General features: G+C 33.3%; 1 protein-coding gene across 3 annotated transcripts in view; it reads left to right on the top strand.

Moving 5' to 3' along the window:
• Positions 1 to 23,324, top strand: part of LOC122568758 (lateral signaling target protein 2 homolog) — a 48,953-nt gene extending 25,629 nt beyond the window's left edge. Inside the window, exons 2-7 of one of the 3 annotated variants that reach the window (XM_043728882.1) lie at positions 8,862 to 9,284; positions 12,003 to 12,347; positions 13,420 to 15,761; positions 15,874 to 16,160; positions 17,970 to 18,263; positions 20,555 to 23,324. In XM_043728882.1, coding sequence (XP_043584817.1) covers positions 8,862 to 9,284; positions 12,003 to 12,347; positions 13,420 to 15,761; positions 15,874 to 16,160; positions 17,970 to 18,247 — 3,675 coding nt within the window. In that variant the 3' untranslated portion in view covers positions 18,248 to 18,263; positions 20,555 to 23,324. Of the gene's footprint in view, positions 1 to 8,861; positions 9,285 to 11,990; positions 12,348 to 13,419; positions 15,762 to 15,873; positions 16,161 to 16,691; positions 16,831 to 17,969; positions 18,264 to 20,554 lie in introns of those variants that run through there. The other 2 variants (XM_043728881.1, XM_043728883.1) reach the window with 2 other exon arrangements.
• Positions 23,325 to 24,811: the final 1,487 nt, after the last annotated feature.

The raw sequence follows: 24,811 nt of genomic DNA, 5'->3' as shown, positions 1-24,811 counted from the left end.
GTTGCACATCCTAAATTACGTATCATTGCATCGCTTTAAATGGATAAGGGTACGCGAAGGTCTCTGCTGCGTAAATTTTCGAAAGTTAAACGTGAACGTGAACGATATCGAGATCAGAATTATGCATTACCAAAATAAATCTTCGTTCAAATGATTATTCAAATAAAATTATTATTTGCTTCGTTGCTTTATCTCGAATAGTCTTATTTGAATAATAATGTATTCAGGTAATAAATTGTTTTAATATTTGTTAGTTTATTTCACATACATATTTGTCCTTTGTTTGTTTCAGAAAGATATATAGATGTTGGTTCATGGTAGATATAAGAAATTTATAATAAGTCTTTTGTTAAATATTTTTATCAAAATTTTGTTAGAATCTTCTTAGAGATTTAAAATATATTGTCTTTTATCTTTTCCCTATTACATCGATTTTTCAAAAGGTTTGCTCAATACGTGGAAAATTAATTTTGTTCCCATTATTTGCAGTAATAAGACTTCATGTAAAATTCTTTTGAAGCCTGTTCCAGCTATTATTTTCGCTGTCTTTGATAAATCTAAAATAGGAAAACCAATTTAAAATAATATAAAAGATTTTATAATAATATAAAATATCGTATTTACTCGTTCGCATACAGATATTAATAAGAACGCCATTGAAAGGTCAATTTTACTTCAATTAGATAAAACTACTATTAAAAGTGCAAGAAGAAAATTAATTTTTGTAAAATTGACAAATCTAAAGTAGGAAAACCAATTTAAAATGATATAAATTTTACAAAAATTAATTTCCTTCTTACACTTTTAATAGTAGTTTTACCTAATCGAAATAAAATTGATCTTTCAATGGCGCTCCTATTAATATCTGTATGCGAACGAGTAAATACAATATGCATATACGTATACTCGTATTTATTTGGATAAATACAATATACATATTCTCATATTTATTTAGAAATGACTCTTCTGTTAGCAACGAACACAATCCAAATGTCATAAAACTACAAATACGATTTCGAAGCGGAGTCTGTTTTCGTTCTGCTCGCGATATTTGTCATTTTCGAGCGAGCAATTCTTTTTTACTTCGTACATCTGGGACAAAACAGCATGAAATCTAGTATCACGAGATTGCAGAGTGTTTTTCCGCGTAAAAACCATCTTCCGTTTCGTTTTTCTGTGACTAACACCTGCTGTTGTCTAGAAAATCGTAAAAATGCCATATTCATTACCATATAACATCCACCAATACTCCACATCTAAATTGCACTTTTTTATGCTCTGTTTTTTTATTTTTGATGAAAACTGGCGCTGCCTTTTCTTTTAGTGCGTTTAGTGACACACCGATCGTCTTTCTGGAAAATAACTTTTATTATAACATTCTTGTATATTCTAATATTTCAGTGAAAGGACAAACTTTAATTGTCTTTTCCTTCTGTCGCGTTTATGTCTTCACTTTTGATATCGAATTCTACGCGCCACACCATAATTAGCCTGCGTTAAATGGAGAAAACCTCGTTACGCTTTCTAAATTTGTTTTAGATGTTGATTTTTACGGTTCGTCTTCTGTGAACATTCTGTGTTTAATGAATGATTCTTGTATCGTGTTTAATATGGTTTATGTCTGGTCAAAAATACGGAAAATCGTGCGTAATACGTGTTTAATGTCACAATTGGTAAATAGTAGTTTCGTGAGTTTTTCAATTTCAGTTTCTGGTTGTATCATTTACGATATTAATAGTTTGGTTTCTGAGGTAGAGCCTGCAATTACGAAACTGTATCTCTTAGTGCCATAAACAAAATTAGTATATTTATTTAGAGGATTTGTCAGAAGTAAATTATATTTATTATAAATAAGTAAAATCTTAAGACACTATTCATATGAAATTTAATTACGTATATTTAATTATATGTATTAAATTTCTTAAATAATTTTTATGTGACAAGATTTTATCTGTTTATTTGTGTAATAGGCAGAGAGAAAATGATATGTGATGAGATATAAAACTTCAAGCCATAAAATTTTCGAATTAATTGCCACATGCAATCTACAAACTTAAATATATAATATGTATTGTATGTGTATTTTCAACTTAATGGAATTGTATGGATCATTATTTCTATTTCTGCGTATTTGTACGTTAAAAAATGTGTTTTTCCACGTTTCTTCGCTGTCGTAAATGAGTACTTAAAATCCTTAGATAAGAGTAACACTTGTTTTCTAATAGTAATCGATAACGTTAGAACTTTGTAGAAATAAAGCTATAATTAGAATGACGCAGTTTCGATTATGATTGTACTAGATCTCGATAGTTTGAAATCTTTTATAATTCTTGTGAATTTTAAATTATATAATTACATTTCAAAATTATCACAACACACAGTTTACCACCGAGTTCTATAAAAAGCTAATTAATCTTCACTTATATATTTTTGTAAACATTTAAAATTTAGACAATCAACTAATCGCGAATAAATATAATCAAGCATCATTACACAATATCAATCCAATAATGTTAGTCTTGGTTTTATTCAAAAACTTTCAAATTTCAACCAACCAGCATCAATATCGTACGATTCGTTTAAAGCAAAAAAATTAATAATTCTTTGGATTGTAATTAAAGATTCTATTTAGCATACCTAACTCATTGTGCTGTTCGTTATTCTGCAAAAATCCGTTATGAAAATCTCATCTTAGTACGAGATCGATGGAAGTCGAATTTACACTGTTTCGTTTTGTACTTTCGGGAAAAAATAGCGTTCTTCCAAAGTAAAAAAGTGTAAATTCGGCTTTACACTCACGATAAAAACATCTGTACAACTGTCATCAATTGGTAAAAAGATAAGACGATAAGGGATATATAGGAGGAAAGTATTCTATACGCAGTGTTGTGTCTCACTGTCGTTTTAACATTATTCTCAGCAGCGGACTTTTATGGTTATGAAAAACTTTATTTTCAGAAACTGTATATTAATACCCGAAAACAAACAATTAACTCTTATTAGGAGAGAAAATTCAATGATTCATAAAAAGAGATAACAAGATAACAAGTGGTTGTTTATTAATACGCCAAAAGCTACTTTAATCCTCTTTTTTTTATTACGAAGGGCCCATTTTTCTCGTATGGTTCTGTTAAAAAAAAAAAAAAAAAAAAAAGAAAGGAAAGAAACAAGAAAGAAAAGAACGATATTTTTCTGTGAATGATTATTAAGCAATTAAACATCTCATAGCCTATGTTGCGTATATGCAATATTGTACTTTAACCTACTATATATATGTAAATTCTACTCTATGAATATTTATACAGCGTGTAGTTTACTTATTTGTCTGTTTTGAACATTTCTATTTACTTGTAGAACGTAGATTTAAATCATTACAGGAGGTTATTAGTCACGGTATTGAACTTGATATAAATTGATTCGAACTCGAAGAGAGGATTCTCAAGTAATAACAATAAAAGTAAATAATTTTTATGAATATTTTTTAGGCTATCTATTGGTTATATGGAACTAGATTTTTTTGGAATGTAAATGTAACCTTGAAGTATAAATGTAATTTTTTTTTACTTTTTAATCTGTCACATTTAATAACTTCCTGAACCGACGTGCACGATAACTGAAAAACTAATTGGTTAATCAATATCGGACAGAAGTTATTCACTTTGTTACAAATTTCTCCAGGGATTGAGCCTGAAATTATTATTGGATCAGTTATTTATAATATTTTTTAAGCAATATAAACTCAATTTATTGCCGAAAAAAGTAAAACTTTTCTAAACGCTAGAACATTCCACAGCTCTCTTCGTGTTTTTCTCTCTAAAATATGTCCGATCTCGGCATAAACTCCCTAACTTTTGCACCCTGATGACCGTGACAAATGCTATGCTGCACTCTAACAATGGTTACATTGTGGAGAATGATCACGAGGCTTGTATAATAGATAATAAACAATAGGAACTAAAATTAAAAAATTACATTTGTATCTGAATATTTACATATCAAGAAGTTCTAGTCCCATATAATCAGTAGTTGACCTAAACAAATTCATAAAAATCGTTTGCTTTGATTTTATTGTTGTTACGTGAGACTCCCCCCCTCCCCCTCGCCTTAACATATTCTTTGTGATTTTAAAAAATATTTTTCTACCTTAATATCAAACCAGTCGTCGAAGAAGATTGTCATGAATATTTCATAATTCGTAATTATTCGTCAACGGTTCGACGATACGAACATTGTGGGAACTCACTTGTCGATTACACAGACCTCCTCTTCGACAATTACGAAATTAATCTCGTCGTTTAGGCTATGCGAGTTATCGTTGATACGAATCATTTCTTCCTTGAATCAATGTGGTCCCGTAATCGCTCTTCTTGAGAATTCAGCCACACAATCGAAAATATCATGAGAATAGCCATTATATCTGCATGGAATTCGTCAGTGTAATTTATGTATCAAATTTCAATAAATTGTACGTATTACACGCTGTCTCCCATCATTATTATCGCATCACGCTTCCAAAACTTAAATTATACACGTTGCGCCATAACTTATTTATACACAATTTGTCTAGAGATCCATTAGTATAATGACCATTAGTATAATGACGCAGATGTAATCTAGGAAACGGAATCATAGGTCAATATGTAACGACCTAGTCATCTCCTTTTACGACTCTTCGTCCTTTAAGTCTGAGGGTTATTTTCCATTTTCAGCCAGCAATCAAGTACAGTAGGATTTCATTGTCGTTACTGATACATAATTTTAATCGTAAATTGTGTTGCCGATACTTATTCCACTATATCCTTACTTATAAAAAAATATGAAAAGGTCGAAATTGATACTTTCACACCTTAATCCCTTTTGTCCACGTTTGTAAATGAATTCTTTTGCAGGTACGAATAAAATTAATCAATTCTTTATAAGCAAGAATAAAAAGAATGAATCACCTTTTTTTCAGCCGCGAGCGCGGTGCATGGTACGAACTTTGAAATGATTATTTTGCAATCGTTCGTTAAGGCGAATAGAGTAACAGGGAGAGAAAAAAAATGGTTTGGCCGTTAAACAAATAAACGCTGTTTGATGTGTAATTAGTAGTTGTACGCCTCCATTGAAGATCACTGTTTGCGGAACATAAAACATGGCACAGGGGATCCTCCCTCCCTCTTTTAATTACATCGCGTAGGTATAATTAGAGTCATTGTTCTGAGGAACACGGGTCTCATATCAATTTATAAATATCTCTGGAGAGTGCCGCTTTCCTTTCTTTTTCTTTTTCTCTCTTTCTTTTTTCGCGGCAAACGGGCACGGAAAATAACTGATCGTTGCGTCACTCGGAAAGGAAATGTCCAATTAATTTGATTAATTTTCGGAGAAAGGATATAAAGCAGGAAAAGGGAAAAGAAGAGATGGAATACATAGCACACGAATTGTGTTTTTGAAGCGTATCTACGTACAGTCAGTTACGAAAGTCTACATACGCCTATGCAATTTTGTGTATTTTACTTATCAAAGAGACTGAAAATGCGTTTTCCCACGGAATTATTTATATTTATTTATCAACGATGTTTTTATTAATGTGTACCTAAAAGAAATGAGAAAAATTGAAAGATTTGTGTCATAAAATTTTGAGATATTAATACATATATTTATTAATTATATATTATTTATTTACTTTATCAACATTGTATTATTTGTTTTATGAATTATTAATAATACGTTCATATAATATTAGATCTACCATTTTTATGATTTCGTGTACATAGATATAACATGCAATTGTTATAAAACTGGATTCTTTTAACACCTTGCTCGTAGCAGAGGCGAGTGTGAGCAAATTGCGTTACATTTCAACAATATGTGTCTTAGTGTGTCAACCAAAGTACGTCGAGCTATCGTTTTACTATGATACTTTATATTCAAGGGGTGTAAGTAGAAGTATGTGACTGATCGTATATTTGCCTCTTGTTATCGTGCTCTACTACTACGTATAGAATTCTGCGTGCGAAAGTTTAGTTGTTCATTGTTAGAAACTGCCTCGTTAGTGTAATTACTCACGTTGTTCTACACAAGGAACAGCGCGATAAAAAGGTTTTCTCGCCAATGTAAAAATATCGATGAATGGTATTTGTTGGTTCGTATTTGAAAAAAAAGAGGCGAAACGTGTTTTTAAAATTGATAGAATGTAGATACTGGTTGCTTCACGACGTATGAAGAGAAGGTTGGAATTTTAAACGCAAAACATGGTAAATTCTCTGTGATTGAAAAACGATTATTTTAATGTAAAACAGCGAAAGGTAGGAAGAACCTTTTAAGTCCAGGAATATAGTTGACGAAGTTCTGCAGAAGCCAAGAGTGTAACTATTAAGACGAGCGATATTTTACTATTTTCAATATTTTAATATTATTAAAATGGTTTAATAGGATTAAAAGAAACATAGTAGAAATTGTATTTTTAATATCATTGTGTTACATCGATTTTTACAATGCTAAGACTATATAACCGTTAATAATAGTACTTTTGATAATATCTAAAATAAAATATATACGTCTAGAATAAAACAAAATGTATCTAGTTTGTTACTTGACAAAATTTTTGAATTTTTTAATAACCTTTTTTTTTACAATTTTAGATACCCACAGGTTAATTACCGTTGTTATTAGCTTGACAATTTGTGTGTTTAATACAAGCTTGTATTCCTAGAACTCGTGTTTAGCAGTTGGCAAATACTCTATCGAGAAATTCCTTATATTACAAGACTTGGCCAAGATACTTAACAGTGCCATATTTATCTTAAGCTGTACAGCACAAGGTGAATTTATTCACTAGATGTGGCCTCCATTCTAAAGCCACGGCCAGAACGAAAACAATATTGGATCAAAATGATAACCTAAGTGATCGAGAGTGATGTTGCTTATGTTTTGTTGCATATTATGACGATTATCAAACAGATTTTTAATTCTTCAGCAATTTAACACATACCAAATATTATCTATTTTCTTACATGTTGTAACAACTTTTTTGTTACAGATTATTAAAGTTGTAATACATTCATTTACTAAACTAATACTTTAATAGCGAAGTAATAATGTTTTTTATAAACGTAAGTAGTGTTGAAAAAAAATCATAGAATTAATTTCCACTGTTAGCGTTTCTAATTTTCTTCCTTTTTAAAGAGAGGAATGTAACGAACAAAGAAGCATTTTTTTCACTATGTAAGATTATGGTTTAATACGTAATTGGTATTAATAGTTCCAAATTATGCACGATCGTGTGAACAAAACAAATGGAAAAATGATATCGCCGAAATAATTAAATACATTCTTAGAAGTACGCTAGGACGGAAGCTTATCTCTGTGTTAGGGCGTTTATCGAATTTTTTTACGTGATAATGATTGGCTAGGCACGTAGCCTTCATGACCTCGCGAATACACGAAGAACTTAATTAAACATGTCTTCTGATAAAGCTCGAGATATATAATGTAACAACGAGACAAGTAAACTATAATCTTTGTCGTTGTTAATTCATTTTTCCATGGTCATATTCGAGTGCAATAAAGATATCTTGGAAATTTTTCCGTGATCGTGTTGAAAGGACGAGTCACTACGTGACAAAATGTTCTGATTGCATTCAGTTAAAAATAAATATTGGTATACGTATGTCGATTCTTCCATACTGTTAATTGTATTACGATGATTTCAAAATATTGGAATTTTACTTCATTTGTTCGTTTCAAATGAAATGATCAAATCCTTAACGAAATTTTAAACATTTATAGCATTTTTAAGGTAATTTTTATATTAATATTCTATAATAATTTCATATTTTTAAGGTAATGTAAATCAGAGTCTAATTGAACAGAGTCCATATACTTTGGCTATTACAAAACAATATTATAATTATTACGATTCAAATGTATAGTTTATCGTTATTGATAAATATTAACTTTAGTTTTTACATTTGTATTCCTTAGTTTAAAGTTTTAACGTCCCTGATAAGGAGAGTACTTTGCCCCTTCTACACTATGAATTACTTTGGTCAATGGAATTTTTAGAGGAAGTGACTTTTCTTACTTGAAAGAGCTAGTGTAATATTCAAATATTCGAAATAATATTCACAACTGACGCAGCACAACGCTGTAAGCTTCTAAAAATTACACTTGCTAAGCCAAATACAATTCATTCGCAACCAGTCAACGTAACTTTTGCTGTATTAAAGTATACCTCGTGTATATATATCTCAGAAAAGTGGAAGTAAAGGAAAAAGGAATTTGTATTAGGTTTCCCGAAAAGTTTCTTTCTTTTCATAAGGTGATAATAGACGAACGACAATTTCTGTTTTATATTATTTTATTGAATTAGGCGTGACCCATTTCGTTCTATTTCTATTACTATGTTCGTGCATAATTCAATAAACTAATATAAAACAAAAAACATTGTGCGTCTATTATTTCCTTATAAAACGAAAGAAACTTTTCGGACAACCTAATAAAATAGACCATATATATAATTATATCACTTATATATATTGTAGTCACTTGAAAAGACACGCGACGAGATCCAAAACAAACTTTTTTATAAAAAGTAATCGAAACCAGCCATTTTGGCTAATTGATAAATCTGAAGTTAAAATACCTTTATCCATAGAACCTTCCAACAGAACGTATTTTTGTCTCTTATATTTCGTATGTACATAACAAAAAAAAAAAAGTCATAATGTCTTGAAAAATCATGTGACTAGATCCAAAATAAAACTTCTTATAGTAAGCAACTGAGATTTCGGTCATTCAGATTGGCCGATGAATCTGATATTAAAACACACTTTGCAACACGGAATTTTCTAACAAAATGCGTCTTTATGTTACAGAGGGACGATACGAGCCTGCTCGCTCAGTTTTTCTACGCGGACGAGTCTTTGAACGCAGTCGCTTGCGAGTTGGACTCGTTCGATGGTCGTCAGGAGCCAGAAAGATGCACCACGTTGGTCAACCAGCTGCGCCACTGTCAGGACAAAGTGTTAACGATATGCAGTCAAATAATGGACGATCTGATTCCGGAGAGCAGAGCGAACCGAGACTTTAGGGTGAAATTTCCCGACGACGTGATGCAGGAGAATCTCGCTGGACAGCTGTGGTTCGGAGCTGAATGCTTGGCAGCTGGATCCTCGATCATGAACAGGGAGGCTGAAAGTTCAGCCATGAGACCGCTGGCAAGGGCTTTGACTAAGTCGTTGGACATCGTCAGGAATTTGCTCAGAGAGCACGCGTTAAAAGGTCACATGAACCTGAAGGTATTTATTATACGTGCTTGTCCAAGTGTTAACGATGGGTCGCCTAATCGTTTTATGTCGAATCAGCTGATAGGCTCGGATTTAGTTATACAGGGTGTTATAAAGGAACGGCTTAAGATTTTGTGAGATTATGATATTCATTGAGAGAAGTGAAAAATATTTTTAATTAGCACAATGGTTTGTCTAAGCAATGTTATATTTGACGGGAAATAAATTATCGCGGTTCTGTATATCTTTCGGAAGTTGATGGCTCGTCCAATTGTCTGACAAATTAATTTTTCCACATTTGTTATCGATTAGTATTACACTAGTACGTATTTATTTACTATTATTTAGTCCGTGCCTTTCGACCTTTGACGAACTTTCGGTTTTACGTCTTACACTTATTTTGCTTCTTATATATTTACCTCCCCTCTTATCTACTCTGTTGTGATTAGTACGTATTAGTACTACAGATTTAGTTGATAACGCACGTATGCTTATTTTGAAAGGATTTTGTTAATGGGCCAATGTCGTCGATTAAATTTCGTTCTTTCGTTAATTGTTAATCATATTAGGAAAGAAACAGTTGACTTTACGTTGGGCGTGTGGACACACCATGGAATGTGTATGAGAAGATAGAAATATCAAAACCTAATCATCGACTGTCATGAAAAATCGAGGATGGAAGGAGAAAGGATCAGAATATTTTGTGATCGAATATTATATGATTTTCTTACATGAATTTATCGAATTAAGGCAACCGCGTATCAGTCTGTTCCTCGTATGCTTTGATAGGACGATTAGATGTTGTTTCTTTAAAATATGTATTTTATCACGATAATATGACGCGTTCTATTTCTGCATTCCTTCCTTTTCTGTCTGTCGATCTCGAGAATTACGTAAGTCCATTTGGAGCAAACGTTGAACCCTAAAATATTCAGGTTAATCGTAGGAACGTGTACTTTATTAGGCTGTGGACTTCCGGACTTGAATCCTTGCCTATGGCATTGGATATGACAGCCATATTAACCGTTTGCACTTTGCCTATTTTTATGGTAAGATCAACCAGTAATTCTAGTAGCACACTTTAGAAATATCGAAATCATGAGATTTATTGAAATCAAAAATCCTCTTGCGGAAAGGAGAAGGCTATAAATTTGTATGTATTTATTTATATTGCGTTGTTTTCATTTCTCTAGTTTCTGTCAAAAAATAAACTTTATTTATTCTGAGGTAACCTTTACATTTGCAGAATTTTTTTCTCTTTCTTTAAATATCGCTTATAGAATATTTATATCCTGTCCATTGATTTACGAAAGTGAAATGCACTTTCTGTAGAAATTTGTCGTGCAAGAAGCACGCTTTAAAGTTGCTTTTCAACACATACTCTGCATTGCTGAGTACATGCAACTTTCTCTTTCGTGCGATCTTTCGAGGACACGGTAATTATTCGTGTGTCGGAATTTTTTCAAATAAAAAAAGTACTCGTAATCGATGTATTATGATTTGTATTATTTTGTTTTTCTGTTTTTCCCTCGTTCCATTCATTATTTAATAATCCATCGTATATCGTTGATGTGTTCGAATGATAAATGTGTGTCAATAAATAAACGTAATTAATATTGAGTTCACGGCTGTATGAATGTAACTGAACGGACGTTATGCAAATTCATGTTTTTATGAAGACATAAGTAAAGGAACGAAATTTAAATCTGATGTTCTCTTTGGATTTATATACATATATGCGTGTAATAGATGTTATTAAAACATAGACAATGTTTAAATAGCGTTTAGTTTCGATAGTCGATATATTTAATCTGTTTTATACTTTTCACAAATAAAAATATGTATTTGAAAATTGAAAAAGAAGACGTTTAAAGGGATACAAACACGAAGAGAGGTGAGATGAATAGCGTGGTTGAATAAAAGTTTGTTCTCCACTCTAGATATTATTAGATATTATCGTAACAAGTATTTTATTATGAAAACATAATTTGTATACTTTTGCATATAATACACATTCAGTACATTGTTGCATATTTAATTCTCCCATAATTAAAGTACGGATGTTTACGCAATTGTAATATTGTTTTAATAATAATATTGTTTTTGGCAGCAAGTAAACCTTTGAAACGTTATAGGAAAACAATGATTCATTGTCGGTAAAAACAATGTAGTGGGTCAATGAAATTTATGCATGCTTTCGCGCGAGTGAAGAACATGGAATCATTCCAGCGAGACAACAGAGTAATTAGGCCAGCCAGTTTCAGAATCTTGTATATTTGCATTTAATTAAATGGTCCAACGTTTTATGTCCGCTTTAATATAATTTCCAGATTTTTTTACGGGTTATATGAAGTTAATTTTAGAATTACTAATGTATTTAATATGTAATGTAATTACATATTTTATTGACGTTGAGTTAGGCTTTAATAGACAAATCTATACCATAACAAACATTAAATTAATTAAACAATAAATTAAATAAAGAATTAAAAATTCATCAAAAAATATTTTAGATAATTCTTTGTCTCATTTTTGTTACTAACTTGTGCCTTTCTATTTGTTTCTGTCTCTTTCTTTCTGAATCCTTTAAATATAATATTAAACAACAGTAAATAATATTAAAAATAATAACTATACTGTTATCAACAAATATTTCCTACTTCAAAAAATGATACTTTCTATTTGAAATACTAATCACCTAACTTTTCTATTGATTAGTACCTTTTTCAGACGCAATACCCGTTAGACCCATCCCTGGAGAAGCTGATCGAGTCGCTGAAGATCTTCGACCGGTTGTTCGCTGATTTCGAGCTGTGCTATGTGGGCGCCATGGTGCCAGTGAAATCGACGAAGGAGTACGAGCAGCAGGAGCTCGTTTGCGTTTTATTTTCGGAGACGCTGCAAAGAGCTCTCGAACGTGGATTGCTCAGCCAGGCCGATGTAGATAATTACGAGCCGGCTCTGATGTTTACTATTCCTCGTTTGGCGATTGTTTCTGGCCTCTTGGCTCCGCCTGGAGGCCCTCTGTGCCTCAATTCCCCCGACAACATCAGCGAAGTGTTTAGACCTTTTAGGGTAAGCGGAGATCGCCGATTACAGTCGGCTGTAATTAAGCATCACTTACACAATTTTGAAACTTTTTCTGTAAAAGAGATAGAACATGTCATTTATCTTTTTCTTCTCTTCTCTTAGTCTTCTCTGTAGCCTTCGATCGTAAAAAATATGGAACGCGTTATTTTAATAAATCTTGATGGTTTCGATGTGGAAGAAACGACAGCAGAGGAATCGATGAAAATGCAGTAGTGATAATTGAAAATCATTATATTTTGCATCGAAGTTTCAAAATTGCGAGGTAACTTCGACTTTTGATTTCACGGTTTGTGTAATTTTGGATAGGTAAAATAGATTACGCGGCAATTTAATGAGATTCATAATTTAAAAGTTCGACGAACTTTCGTAGATAATGAAAGACTCCGGGTTCTTTCGTCAAAGTAATTTTAGCGGATTATAAATAGATTTAATTTTGCCAGATACAAAAATACAATAATACTAATAATAAGAGTTATCTTCAATGGGCTTTTAATTTCCTTTATATAGTCATACTATTTATATACTTCTCATTTTTGTTAACGCCGGAAGATTTCTTATCAAGACATCGTTGGACATCAATATTCAAGTACAGAACGTATGCGATCTTTTTATTTTGTAGCTATCATATATCAATCGTTTCATGTACGTTTAAATCACGTATTTCAATTTCAGTTCATTATGTTTATTTACATAACCAACATTTCATCCCAATTGAACTAAACGTATCTCAAATATGTGACCACTGTCTTAGATGCGTTTAGAAAATGTAACTTCAAAATAATTCTACAAAAACATGGTCCATTTTTTCCTATCATCAATTCTTAGATATTTGAAATATCTAAATAACACGGTTAAATAACAAAAACTGGCAAACGCAAAATTTATGCAAGCGTTTCTTTTTAATACATTAATTTTATTATTTTATTAATTTGATAGATTTATTTAATAAAGCAATTAAAGAATTTTCGTCAAAATAAGACAAATGAAAATGTAATAACAATTGAAAAATAAAACAAAATCACTGCAAAATTAAAGGTAGTTTCTCTTTCCGTTGCAGTCGCTTCTCCTAAAAATAAGAGAACTTCTTTGGACGTTAAACAACCGCGAGCTCTACATGCTGGAGAAACTGCTGTGCTCGAACGAGGAGCCGCCGGGTCCCATCACGCAGACGTCAAAGTCGTCCGCGTGCCAGGACATTCCCGACCTGGAGGAGTTTGTTCACAATTTTTATACCGGTTATCCGAACTGTAAAGACTTCATCGTAGATTTTTACACAGTGACGAGAAACACGGGGAATAATATGGACGAGGTGGCGGACGACGTGGTTCAAATCTTAGAGGAAGAAAGCCGTTTGACAGAAGGGAATAGCGATCAGGAGGTGGAGGACCGGGGAACAATGATAGAAACCGGGCCTAATCGCTTAAACATATCCGTGAACGGGTACGAGGAGGCTGTGAGGTGTAACGGTAACACGAGGACATCCAGTGAACGAGAAAGTGTTGGTGACGAAGTGCAGTATCATATTAAAAAGCCAGCTAGCTCTTCGAACAGCAGTAGATACTTATCTTGCGACGATAGTCCTTGCTCCAGAAGAATAGAATGTCCCGCGAGTCCTGTTTCAATGGTAGATTCGATGGTGGAGCAGGTCGTTCCAGAAGATAGTATTTCAAGCGTAAACGAGAATAGATGTGGCGAACAATTACACAAACAGCAAGACGAATTTATCACCTCGGATATCACCGAGATATTAGGCAGCTCTGATCATCACATCGAAATCCCTCAAACGCAGTACCTGCTGAACCAAGTGTCGCACGAGAACAACGTGACTGGTGAGACGGTACACATTCAAAACTCTTTGCCTGACTTGGATTCGAAGAAGCTGATATCCGAGGCGAATAAAACGTTATCGAATTTGTTGCTGGATGGTGAGTGTCAGAACGAGATCTCCGAGCAGACTGACTCGGGAATTTGCACGGTGATTTCGTCGGAGAATACCAGTCTGTACGATAAGAGTCCCGAAGAGAAGAAGACTTTCGCCAACGAGATCCAAGAGGACGAGCACGGATTAGATGATGAGGACACGCAAGAGAATACCAGTTATTCTTGTTCCAATTTGAATTCACCGAAGAGAAAGAGCTCAACGATATCGGATAACTCGTGCGTCTGTAGTCTAAGAAGCGTGAAGACAGTGGCGTCGTTGGACCACTCGATCGAGGTGCACAATTTGCATGCGGCCAACACAGAGACTGTGAAAAACATTCCACGAATATCGTCCAATTTCGATGGGACGAACGAAGAGTTCGTTGGAGTCGCGTACGGAAATGGGCAGATTTCCGTCTGCGACTCGAACCAGTCTAGTTTTCAGATCAATTATTCAGAAAATTGGGAAAATCTGAATTTAAGCATTGACGCGTCTACTTCGAGGAAAGAATTCTGGAGCGACCTGAAGTGTGAAAACTGCCCCTCCACGTCGCAGAACATTGAGAAGATCGGCTCGAAGATCGAGCAGTATAACCAGGATAAGATCACAACGTCGAAGAAGATGAAGGACGAGAAGCAGAAGAGACGGCATCAACGTAAGCACGAACGGAACGGGCAAAAACTTCATCACGGGGTACAGGAGAGCAGGGTGCAGAACTTTCAAAACGTACGCTCGTCGGCGAGTACGGAGAGCTCCAGATCAAACTCGACGGATCGTTGTTTGAATCCTAGGCTGCTCAGTTACGGAGCAAGTCTGCATCCCAGCCAGAACACCAGGCAGATGCCTAACTTTGGAAGCAGCCCTCACGCTAGTCCGCGGTTGCAGCACTTCGAAACTCGTAGCACGCCTGGATCAGGCCAGAGGACTTCTAGTATCGCTTCCAGAGCTCAGAGAAACTCGTCTCCGCAAAATAGAAAGCTTCTCGATCATAGGAGATCTAGGTCAGAGCAAATTATCAGAATGAAGAGGAGAGACTTTGAAAAGAGAGACAAGTACGAACGAGCTAATCCGAGGTCGGAGCAGACCAAGAGAAAATTAGGAAGTAGAAGTCCTAATGAACTGATGAACGATGGTTTGGGACCAAGAACGGATAAAAGCGGCCTGGCAAACGAGATAATCTCGCCGGTCACGACGCAGACCGTGTCGTATGGAATACAAAAAGACAATAACACGCAGAGAGCCACGCGAGCTGTGAGGCTGGTGAACGCATCCACAGTTCAAGGGACGCAGTCGGTCAGTTCGGATCATATTGTGGTTCATAAGCCGGATGTTGGGTCCAGTTCGAGCTGCTCGAGTTGCTGTGACTCGAGCTCGGAGACCAGCGAGTTTCAGAGCGATTGTCAGGACGACGAGGAGATAGCCTTGGCCATGCAGGCTGCTGAGATTGCGAACAATTACAAGATTCGAGCGAAATTTCGGTAAAGTTCATTTTGCTTTTCTTCGTTTCATGACTCTTAATTTTTTGTTTTTGTTTCAATCGCTTGATTATAAATTCTTTGGCAATTAATTCCTTGCTAATCCTTTTTGTAGGTCATCCGAGGATCTCGTTCATCGTTTATTCGTTTGTATAGCCGGTGTGGCAGATCAATTGCAGACCAATTTCGCATCGGATCTGCGCAATATCTTGAAATGTGTGTTCCTGATGAACAGTAGTCAAACCGTGGAAGACGGTGAGATAAAGGATGAAAGTTCAGTATCTGAAAATCATGTGACAAGTCCGTTGAATGATACGGTTACAAATCATGATCGACAGGATTTATTACAAGAATACGAGGACGATTTGGAAGAGACTGCCATCACCACCGATCATAATACGTGTACGTATTCTTTCCTTTATTTATGCCCAACTTTTCATAAGCCTGATATCTGTATTTTAAGAAAATTGTATATATTGAAACACGAGTGGGGGCTAAATACGAACAAAGAATAATTGGATGTATCGAAATTATCTGGGTAATAAGTGATCACTATAATATAATTTCGTTACACGTTTCGTTAACACGGATGGTATATGAATTTTTAAAGAAGTAATAACAAAATTAAGTTGCAAATTATACAGCCGAGTAACGATTATTCGATGGTTAATTTTTAAATATATACAATCTTCTAATTTTAATTGAACAGTTTTGTTGCTCTATCTGGTGTGTATCTTTATCATTACTTTTGATGATATTAATATCGGAGAAAGTTCACGGTTACACGCTCTGTTTCCCAGAAAATATTTCAAACAATAGGAACACCTAGTAAAATAGTAAAATAAATTAGATGTTATGTTCACCCTCGGAGAATTGATCTTGAAATGCTAATTAATTCTAAACAAACCATGATGTGAATATTATTTTATACAGCGTGTTTCAGAGAAAGGTGACCAAACATTAATACCATATTTACTTTACGGATAAGGAATGAAAATGGATCATACCGATCAGGCCGTATAACATGTTTAAGCGGACATGAGATGATTCTTTATAAAAAAAAAAATAAGAAGAAAACAGAATAAAATCTGTTCGTATTATGACTCTCCGTTTTCAAGAAAATCGAATTTGAAGATTTGTCAAGCGTACTTGAATATGGTTAATTCCAGACTGGACAGGAGTAAATGATCGACAGGACGTTATTCTACACGTGAAAATAAGTCGAATATGTGGAATAAAATTTAAAAAAAGAATGCTTTGTTTTCGAGGAAAATAAGCTTGAAATAAAATTCCAAAATAAAATTTAAAATAAAACGTCCTATGAATAAACATTCTTCTATATTTTCTTCTTATTTTTTCACAAGGAATTGCCTCGTGAAATTTTCAAAATTTTCTCTTTTCAAGGTATAAATTTGTATATATACTTTGAGATTTGACATGATTAACTGTCTCAATATTACGAGCATTGTCAACACTTTTTCTCTCAGAAATAATTTAGTCTTTAGTATAAATTATCGTGCTATCGAAGGCAGTTTATGTCACAGTAAATAAGTTTACTTAACTGATAGATAAGACGTTATTATCTGATAAATAAGGCAATTACCTGGATAGCCGGGTTAATATCGACTGCACAGTTATTCACTTCGGGTATGAGCGATTTGTCTATTTACGAGGTCATCGAAAAAGTATAATTTACGATAATAATCCTATTGACAGTCTGATAATGCTAAAAGACCGGTTTATTGCTGCATGAAGTGAATACCATCAGAATATACAGCAGGAGCCTTTAAATACCTATCTTTGACAGTGTCTAGAATGTTAGTGCAAAACACATGTTGCAGAATGTAAGCATTCCACTTCAATTTTTAAGCATTCCTACGATACTGCCTTATAAACGGGAAAAGTTTACATTTCAAAAAGGAAAATTTTAGGGTGCGTGGGATACGATACCATAATTATATGTACCATAATTATACCATATAAATTTGGCTACCTATTTCTTAATATACTCTGTACAGTATTGATATTACTTTTTATTTATTGCTGCAAACTCGGATCACGAATTACGAGCATTGGAACTCATTTCAGAAACTGTCACATGCCTCATATATATATAATCTTTAGTTATAATATAATATTTCTTTGGTTGCACATAAATGCATCTATTAAAAATTTCGTATAGTTACTAACACAAGAAAATCTTGTTTGTAGCGACCATAACCGAGCGCGGCGAGGAGTGTGTGGAGAGGGCACCAGCTTGGATACCGGACAATGACGCGCCTCGTTGTATGGCGTGTCAAGCAGGGTTCACGGTGGTGAGACGCAGACACCATTGCAGAAATTGTGGCAAGGTGTTCTGCGGTCGTTGCAGCAGCAACAACGTTCCCCTGCCTCGTTATGGGCACACGAAGCCTGTCAGGGTATGCAACAGGTGTTTTCTGTATCAGGTGACGCCGTTCACGGTGTCCCCAGTGACGCCAGCGAGCTGAGCTTTGGAACAACGAGGTGTGTGACGAGGGTGAATGATAGAAAATGAATCGTTTACTTGGTATTTTAAAATGTTAGACCCGTTGCCGCGCGCCCACGGATCGTTGCATCCGTTTCCTTTTCTTCTAACTATAACGATCGAAAATAGTTATCTTTCACGGTTTGCCTCTCTAAAACCCGCTCTGTACGTTGAAACATATCGCTATGCATATGTCGACACTTATGTTTCATGAAGTTTTTATCAGTTTCAGTTTACCTTCGAGATTTTCTCAATTTGCGACGTGATACCTTGAATCATGTGGTTCAAGGTGTCTGGTTATTTTCCAACTCCAGTATTATTCTCATTAGTAGGAAGTACGTTAATCGTAAGAAATAACAAATTAAAGAAGATTTCTTTTGGAAGAAAATTTATTTCTTGCAAAAGTATGTTCGGAATCCTGATTTCTGATACCGATTTGATACCGATTCGCCAATACAGATCTACGTATATCGTAAGATGTATCGCGAAACGGAGATGTGGATATATGCGTCGCAACGTGTTTCAAAGTTTCAACATATAGAGCCTCCTTCAGAATAAATGTTACAAACACGGAGTATGTTAACAAATATTTTGATCGATGGTGTGTACTTTCGATTTTCATTTGATTTGATATATTTGGAGACTGAAGAAAATTCATGATAATACTTGTGTTCTTTTTTTTTTTATATTTGAGAATAAAAATTAAGCGAACACAAATCGGAAATGTTCTTCGTTGAAAATTAATCGGACAGAATCGATGAAAATCGAAGGAACGTTGATACTACTTGGTCGTTTTTTGCGCTATTTGTATACTTACGTGCACTTAAAACCGTACAGTTAGAGTATATGTATATCGGCGCCCATCGCTAATATTTTTACACGACGTGATCGAACGATTCTAAAGGAGCTAATTTCCAAAAGCAGTTGTACCATAATTTAATCTTACTTGCGCGTATAGGTGATAAGGAAGTATTCAGAAACGAACGAAAGAAACAAACAAAAAAAAAAAAAAAAAGAAAAAAAATAAGAAAGGAGATTCGCAATTATTGCTTTTTATTTAGGACACGTGCGATTATATCACACAGAGTATTCCCTGTATATCGTCTCTGTTCCTTTTTTATTTTTCCTTTATCTTCGTCCGCGTTCCGTTTTGAATTTTATCTTCTTCCGCTACGAGTGTTCACTTAATAATAACGGATAATATATATAAATACGCAATCGAACATCTCGTTTCATCGTGTCATACTTTACCCGCACGAGAATCGTCAGTTTTATTTTTTATCGGAGAACTCGTTGTAGAATGTTGGATATAACTTCAAACACGAGAGCAAAAAATGCGAAGACATATGTGAAATATTGTCTAACAATATGATTGTTTTACATTTTACTAAATTTATAAATCCGTTATATTGTAAAATACTCATTTTATCGTGAATGTACCATATATAATATTATTAAACGAGTAATAATATTTTATATACATTGTCAGTTAATATCCTTTAAAATATTTCTTTATAATTTTGATATTAATTTGAATAGTTGTTAATAATTATTTAAATATTTATAACGCATGTGAATGATCTACACAAATATTTCTTTATGAGAAGTTATATCTACATTTTATAACACATTTGTATAAGTATAGTGCAATTCGTATTCTTGATTAGATCGGACTAAATCGGTTTGTAAAAGGGGGAAGATTATTGTTAGAGTTATCTATAGACTATACTGGATGCGACGAGTTTTATGGTACAAGCGAGAACAGAGTGATTTATAGTGTAAGAATTTGTTGAAATTTTGAAATAAACTTTGTTACAAGATATGAGGTGTATCTACTTTATTTGAAATCTGCAAGCGACACGAACATCGTTTAAGATAAAAGGTCCATGCGAGAAGTGCAATTTTGCTTATACTCGAAACCTAATGTAAAAAGATCAAATATAAAAATTTCGTACATTGAAAGTCTAAAGACTTGCTGCTTAAATGAGGCGCCGCTTAACTTTCACATTAACACTTAGCTTCTTTATTTATCCATATTATTTAATCTTCAAAAGCAGTTTTGGCAAAGAAACCAACAAAAGAATTTATTTCAGAATTATATTTTTACTTTTATGTATCGAAATCGTACAATTCTTTGAACTAAAAGCAAATCGTCGCACCCACTATAGCTGTGAGAGTTAAAGAATATCTCGGTATCGAGTTATAAAATATAAATGTTTGTATTTATATATTGTATATACATATATACATATATATATATGTATTTAATTTTGGAATATGCTCTTTTTAGGTGAGAACGCAAGATTCTTAGATAGTTAAAGGCATTAAGGAGAAGCCTATGAAGATCGGCGAGAAAATACGAATACCATAGACTGAGAATAAGAAAAAAAGAAGGAAAAGGAAATTAAATGGCCCTTATGAGTCGGCTAACTGTGTATTATATCAAATGTTCGCTCAGCGATAGTGATCAAATAGCGGTATCTAAATGTTTAATATCAAACCAGCGACAATGGGACTAGCGATAGGTGGGCCGTGATCTTGTTTCAACTACTATCATATTCTATCGATGAAACTCTTTCGTTGGAAGGAGAGACGTTTGCATCAATACGTATTCTTAGTGGGAGAAATTAATACGACAAACGCGATGTCAATACTCATAATCTCAATACTCGAATAAACGAATTGATAGAAATATCGAAACACCTTTAAGACACAAAACTTTCATTCAATCTAATCAACTTCTTGGAATTTCCGCTGAAATGTGTATTGAAATATGTGGAAAAAAATATGTACAAGAAATTAGAAGGAATTAATAGAAATTCTGAAAAATTTTTAAAACGTAAGAACCTAATACACTATAATCGACTCTTTCGAATTTCTATCGAAATATGTGAAAAAGGAAAAAGAAAATTACGAAAGCTTTTAAACGAATTAAGAGAAATTGTGAAACATTTTTATTCCACACAATCGTAATTCAATCTAATCAACTCTTTCGAATTTCCATTGAAATATTAAAATGTGTATTGAAATATGCAAAACATTACGTATTTAGTCAACTAATTTACATTTCTTCCACTCGAAATATGTTCTGAAAAAAACGTTGTTGCTCCACTTTCTTCCTTTATTAGAAAGACAATTGAGTATAAAGTTGCTCGGGTCGGAACCGGCGATTCGAGAATCAACGACTGTTGTAAATAGCGCGAAAACTTGCGAGCGAGCGTACAAGAGAAAAGCGAACTGTGTGATGATCGTGACAGAACGAAGGGAGAGAGCGAACTTTCCGTTTTTCACCGGCATTCGAAGTACACGCGCTGGCGAATCGTGATAATACATTATAAACCCGTTAATCGTACACTGTGACTTTCACGTAAGCTTTAAATAGCGATATTTACTAGCATCACATTGAGTGTACTACGATCTGACGATTCTTCGAAGCATAGCGTACACGTGCAGCGGCCTGTTGCTAATTTCTGTGCCAAATTTACGTGACAATAAGTTTTCTCTTGATTAAACGCCACCTTCTTATATGAATACGAGTTTCAATAAATCGACACAGACTATATTCTATATATATATATTATTATATATTAATATATATCATATAATAATATATGTATATTTATTTATATCTATCACATGGACCGAAATTTGTCACATTAGACTGCGAATTTTTATGCATTTATAGGAAATTTCCAGGTGCAGGAATGTAAGAAATGTTCAAAGCGAAGTACTCTTTTTTTTAAATTATAGTCAGATTTACTATTTCGGTTATTACCCATTGTAAGAACTATTACATTACTCTTGATGCAACTACGTTTAATAGCGAATAACGAACAAAAACTTGCAAACTTAATTATTCTTGTTACGATTATTCTAATTATATTGTGAAGAATTTTTTCTTTCTTTACGTATCGATGGAAAATTTAAAGATGTAAAAATGTGCAAAATGGACCTAACATGCGAAAATATAAGAAATATTCAAAAGCAAGTACATGCTTGTTATAACATTTAATGGGTGAAATATATCTTTAAGCCATTATATATCATTAAGTATCATTTTTCTCTGTTATATTAACAAAAACATATAATTGCATAAAGATCCGCGGTCTGCTCATCATTCAGCGAGTTCATTGTCCGAGCGAGAACGTTTGATCATCTTCTATGACGGTACACGGTCCAGTGAACAGGTACAACGTCGAAAGGGAATTTGTCAGCAATTTATTTGTTAGAATGTGAACATGAGAATCGTAGATTTCAGAGAGCGTTTTAATTAGACAGCTGCCGCTGTCCGTGTACGATTTCGATTTTAAAAGACTGCTTTCGATTGTAGGCTGTTCAGATATTGTATAATAGGTTCGATGATTCGCCGTAGTTGTTGCTGAGCCGAGCGATTGTGCTTTACGCAGCTGCGGAAGGGTTGGGCAGTATTCTTGGATTATTATTAAATTTACTTATTCCAGTGCGATTATAAAATATGTTTTAATACCGAACATTTTATGTGAACAGTTTGGTATTGGAAAAATTGAGAATGAGAAGATGCGAAAATAAGTGTTTTATTTTTGTTCAAGTTTTGAAATTTATTTTAACTTTTGGTTATTTAATAATGATTGATTTATAATTGTATTTCTTTTATTTGACAAAAAAAGAAATTTGAATTGGGTAAACGTTTTTTGGAATAATTTGAAGAGTTTATTTTAGAAAGTTATTTTTTGACGACTGATGTATTTTGTTTAACGACTGATTTGCGAATAATGGAAGCGAAAATTCGTGAAACGGCGCCCTACTCTGTGTCGTGTGTCAATTTCATTGCGTGACCTTATTCAATTCTCGATATGAAAGGTACAGAGACCACGTGTTACAATTTCGATTACTCGCACAACTAATATGTTTGGACTTTGTTTAATATTAGAGCAACAATTTATTTCTTTATTATCCTGATTAGTGAAGGTATCGTGTAACCTTATGTACAAATTCGTCTATATATTTCATATTTGCTACATTAATAAACAAAGGTATTGTCTTGGACAATACACTTTTATAGCATACAAAAAATACAAAAAGTTTGAGGAAATTAGATATAAAAGATTACGAATAATTTCTATGTAGACAAAATTCAATTTTGTTTTTTAGCGTACCTTTTGTATCTACATTTTTTATTAAATGATTTTTTTGTTGAAAATGAAAGTTTGTTTCTAAGAACGAAAATTAGTTGTATATATTTTAGAAATACTTACAAATATTTTGAAATATTTTGTAGTAGCAATTTATTTACAGTGTTTTATATTTAATTTCCTCGTTTGGAATTTATATTTCAAAATTATTATTATTACTATTACTGTTAATATTATTCCTAAATTAAACTAATTGGCGTTTTTTTTTTGTTATCTGTTTTTTTCCTTTTAAGATCCAAATACTTCAGCGAGGGATCTTTATATAAAAATGGCTCAGCTTGTTCGATCCTATAGAATTAGAATTATTAAAGAAGAATTATTTAAGACGTATTAGGATATAATGAAATGCAACGAAAATAACAATTATCTAGGGTAATCATTGAATTCGAATGGGTTATTGTTCATATACCGTAAAACAATTACTGCCAATGTTTCCTATCAAATTAATTAGATATGCGATATTACATGTAACAATAATTTCTTGGCTAATTAGTCGCTCGATAGCGTAGTGTACTCAGTCCAATAATACGATTGAATTATCATCGATTATTTTAAAAGTTCCAATTTCTACGTTCAAGATGTAAATCTTTACAAAAGTTGGCCAAATAAGGAAATATATGCAATTCTGGACAATTTAATCGGATTCAGTAGTTTGAGAAATTATCTACTTTAGAAGAGTTAGATCAAGATAGAATGGAAACTTTTGCCAATTTTAATGTTTTAGACGTATTTCTTTGAAAAGTACCAGCATGATTAAACAGGGTATATCTAAGTGGCAAAATACTAGCTCGAAACTTGGATTATTCTATGAAATTGTAAGAAGAAATATTTCATTTATTAGGAAATCCTAATAATGAAAAAAAACAGATATGTCCTTCGCGCTTTACTAAGTATATTTTAGTATATCAGTATAACGAGGAAACAAAATGCATCTAGCTTTCAATTTCAATTACTATTAATTACTCTTACTATTACCAACTTATACAAAACTTAATTCATTCCTTGTTGTTAGAATGGAAAGTTCGAATTTTTAAAGGAGGACAAACTGCGTTAAATAGAGTACAAAACTATATAATGGCAAATGATTTTGAAACAACGACGTGTACGCGATCTTACGTAATGAATTCAGTGGTTACCCTGCTTTCGAAACGTGCAATCTACCAATTTCACTTTCTGAGCTAGTCGATCGCATCGATCCACAGTGTGGCATATAGCGGACGAAAACCGAAGTAATCATTGCACGACTTTAATCTCACTATTTGACGATATCATCGTCTGTAAGTAATATAAATGTAAACGATGATTCCCTCAAAAATCGATAAAGAATTACTAACAATCGTTTGTATATCAAAACCTAATCACTTAAAAATTAACTC

This window comes from Bombus pyrosoma, linkage group LG6, assembly GCF_014825855.1.
Source record: "Bombus pyrosoma isolate SC7728 linkage group LG6, ASM1482585v1, whole genome shotgun sequence".
Lineage (NCBI taxonomy): Eukaryota > Metazoa > Arthropoda > Insecta > Hymenoptera > Apidae > Bombus > Bombus pyrosoma.
The sequence above is the reverse complement of the archived record's forward strand: the minus strand, read 5'-3'. Positions and strand labels throughout refer to the sequence as shown.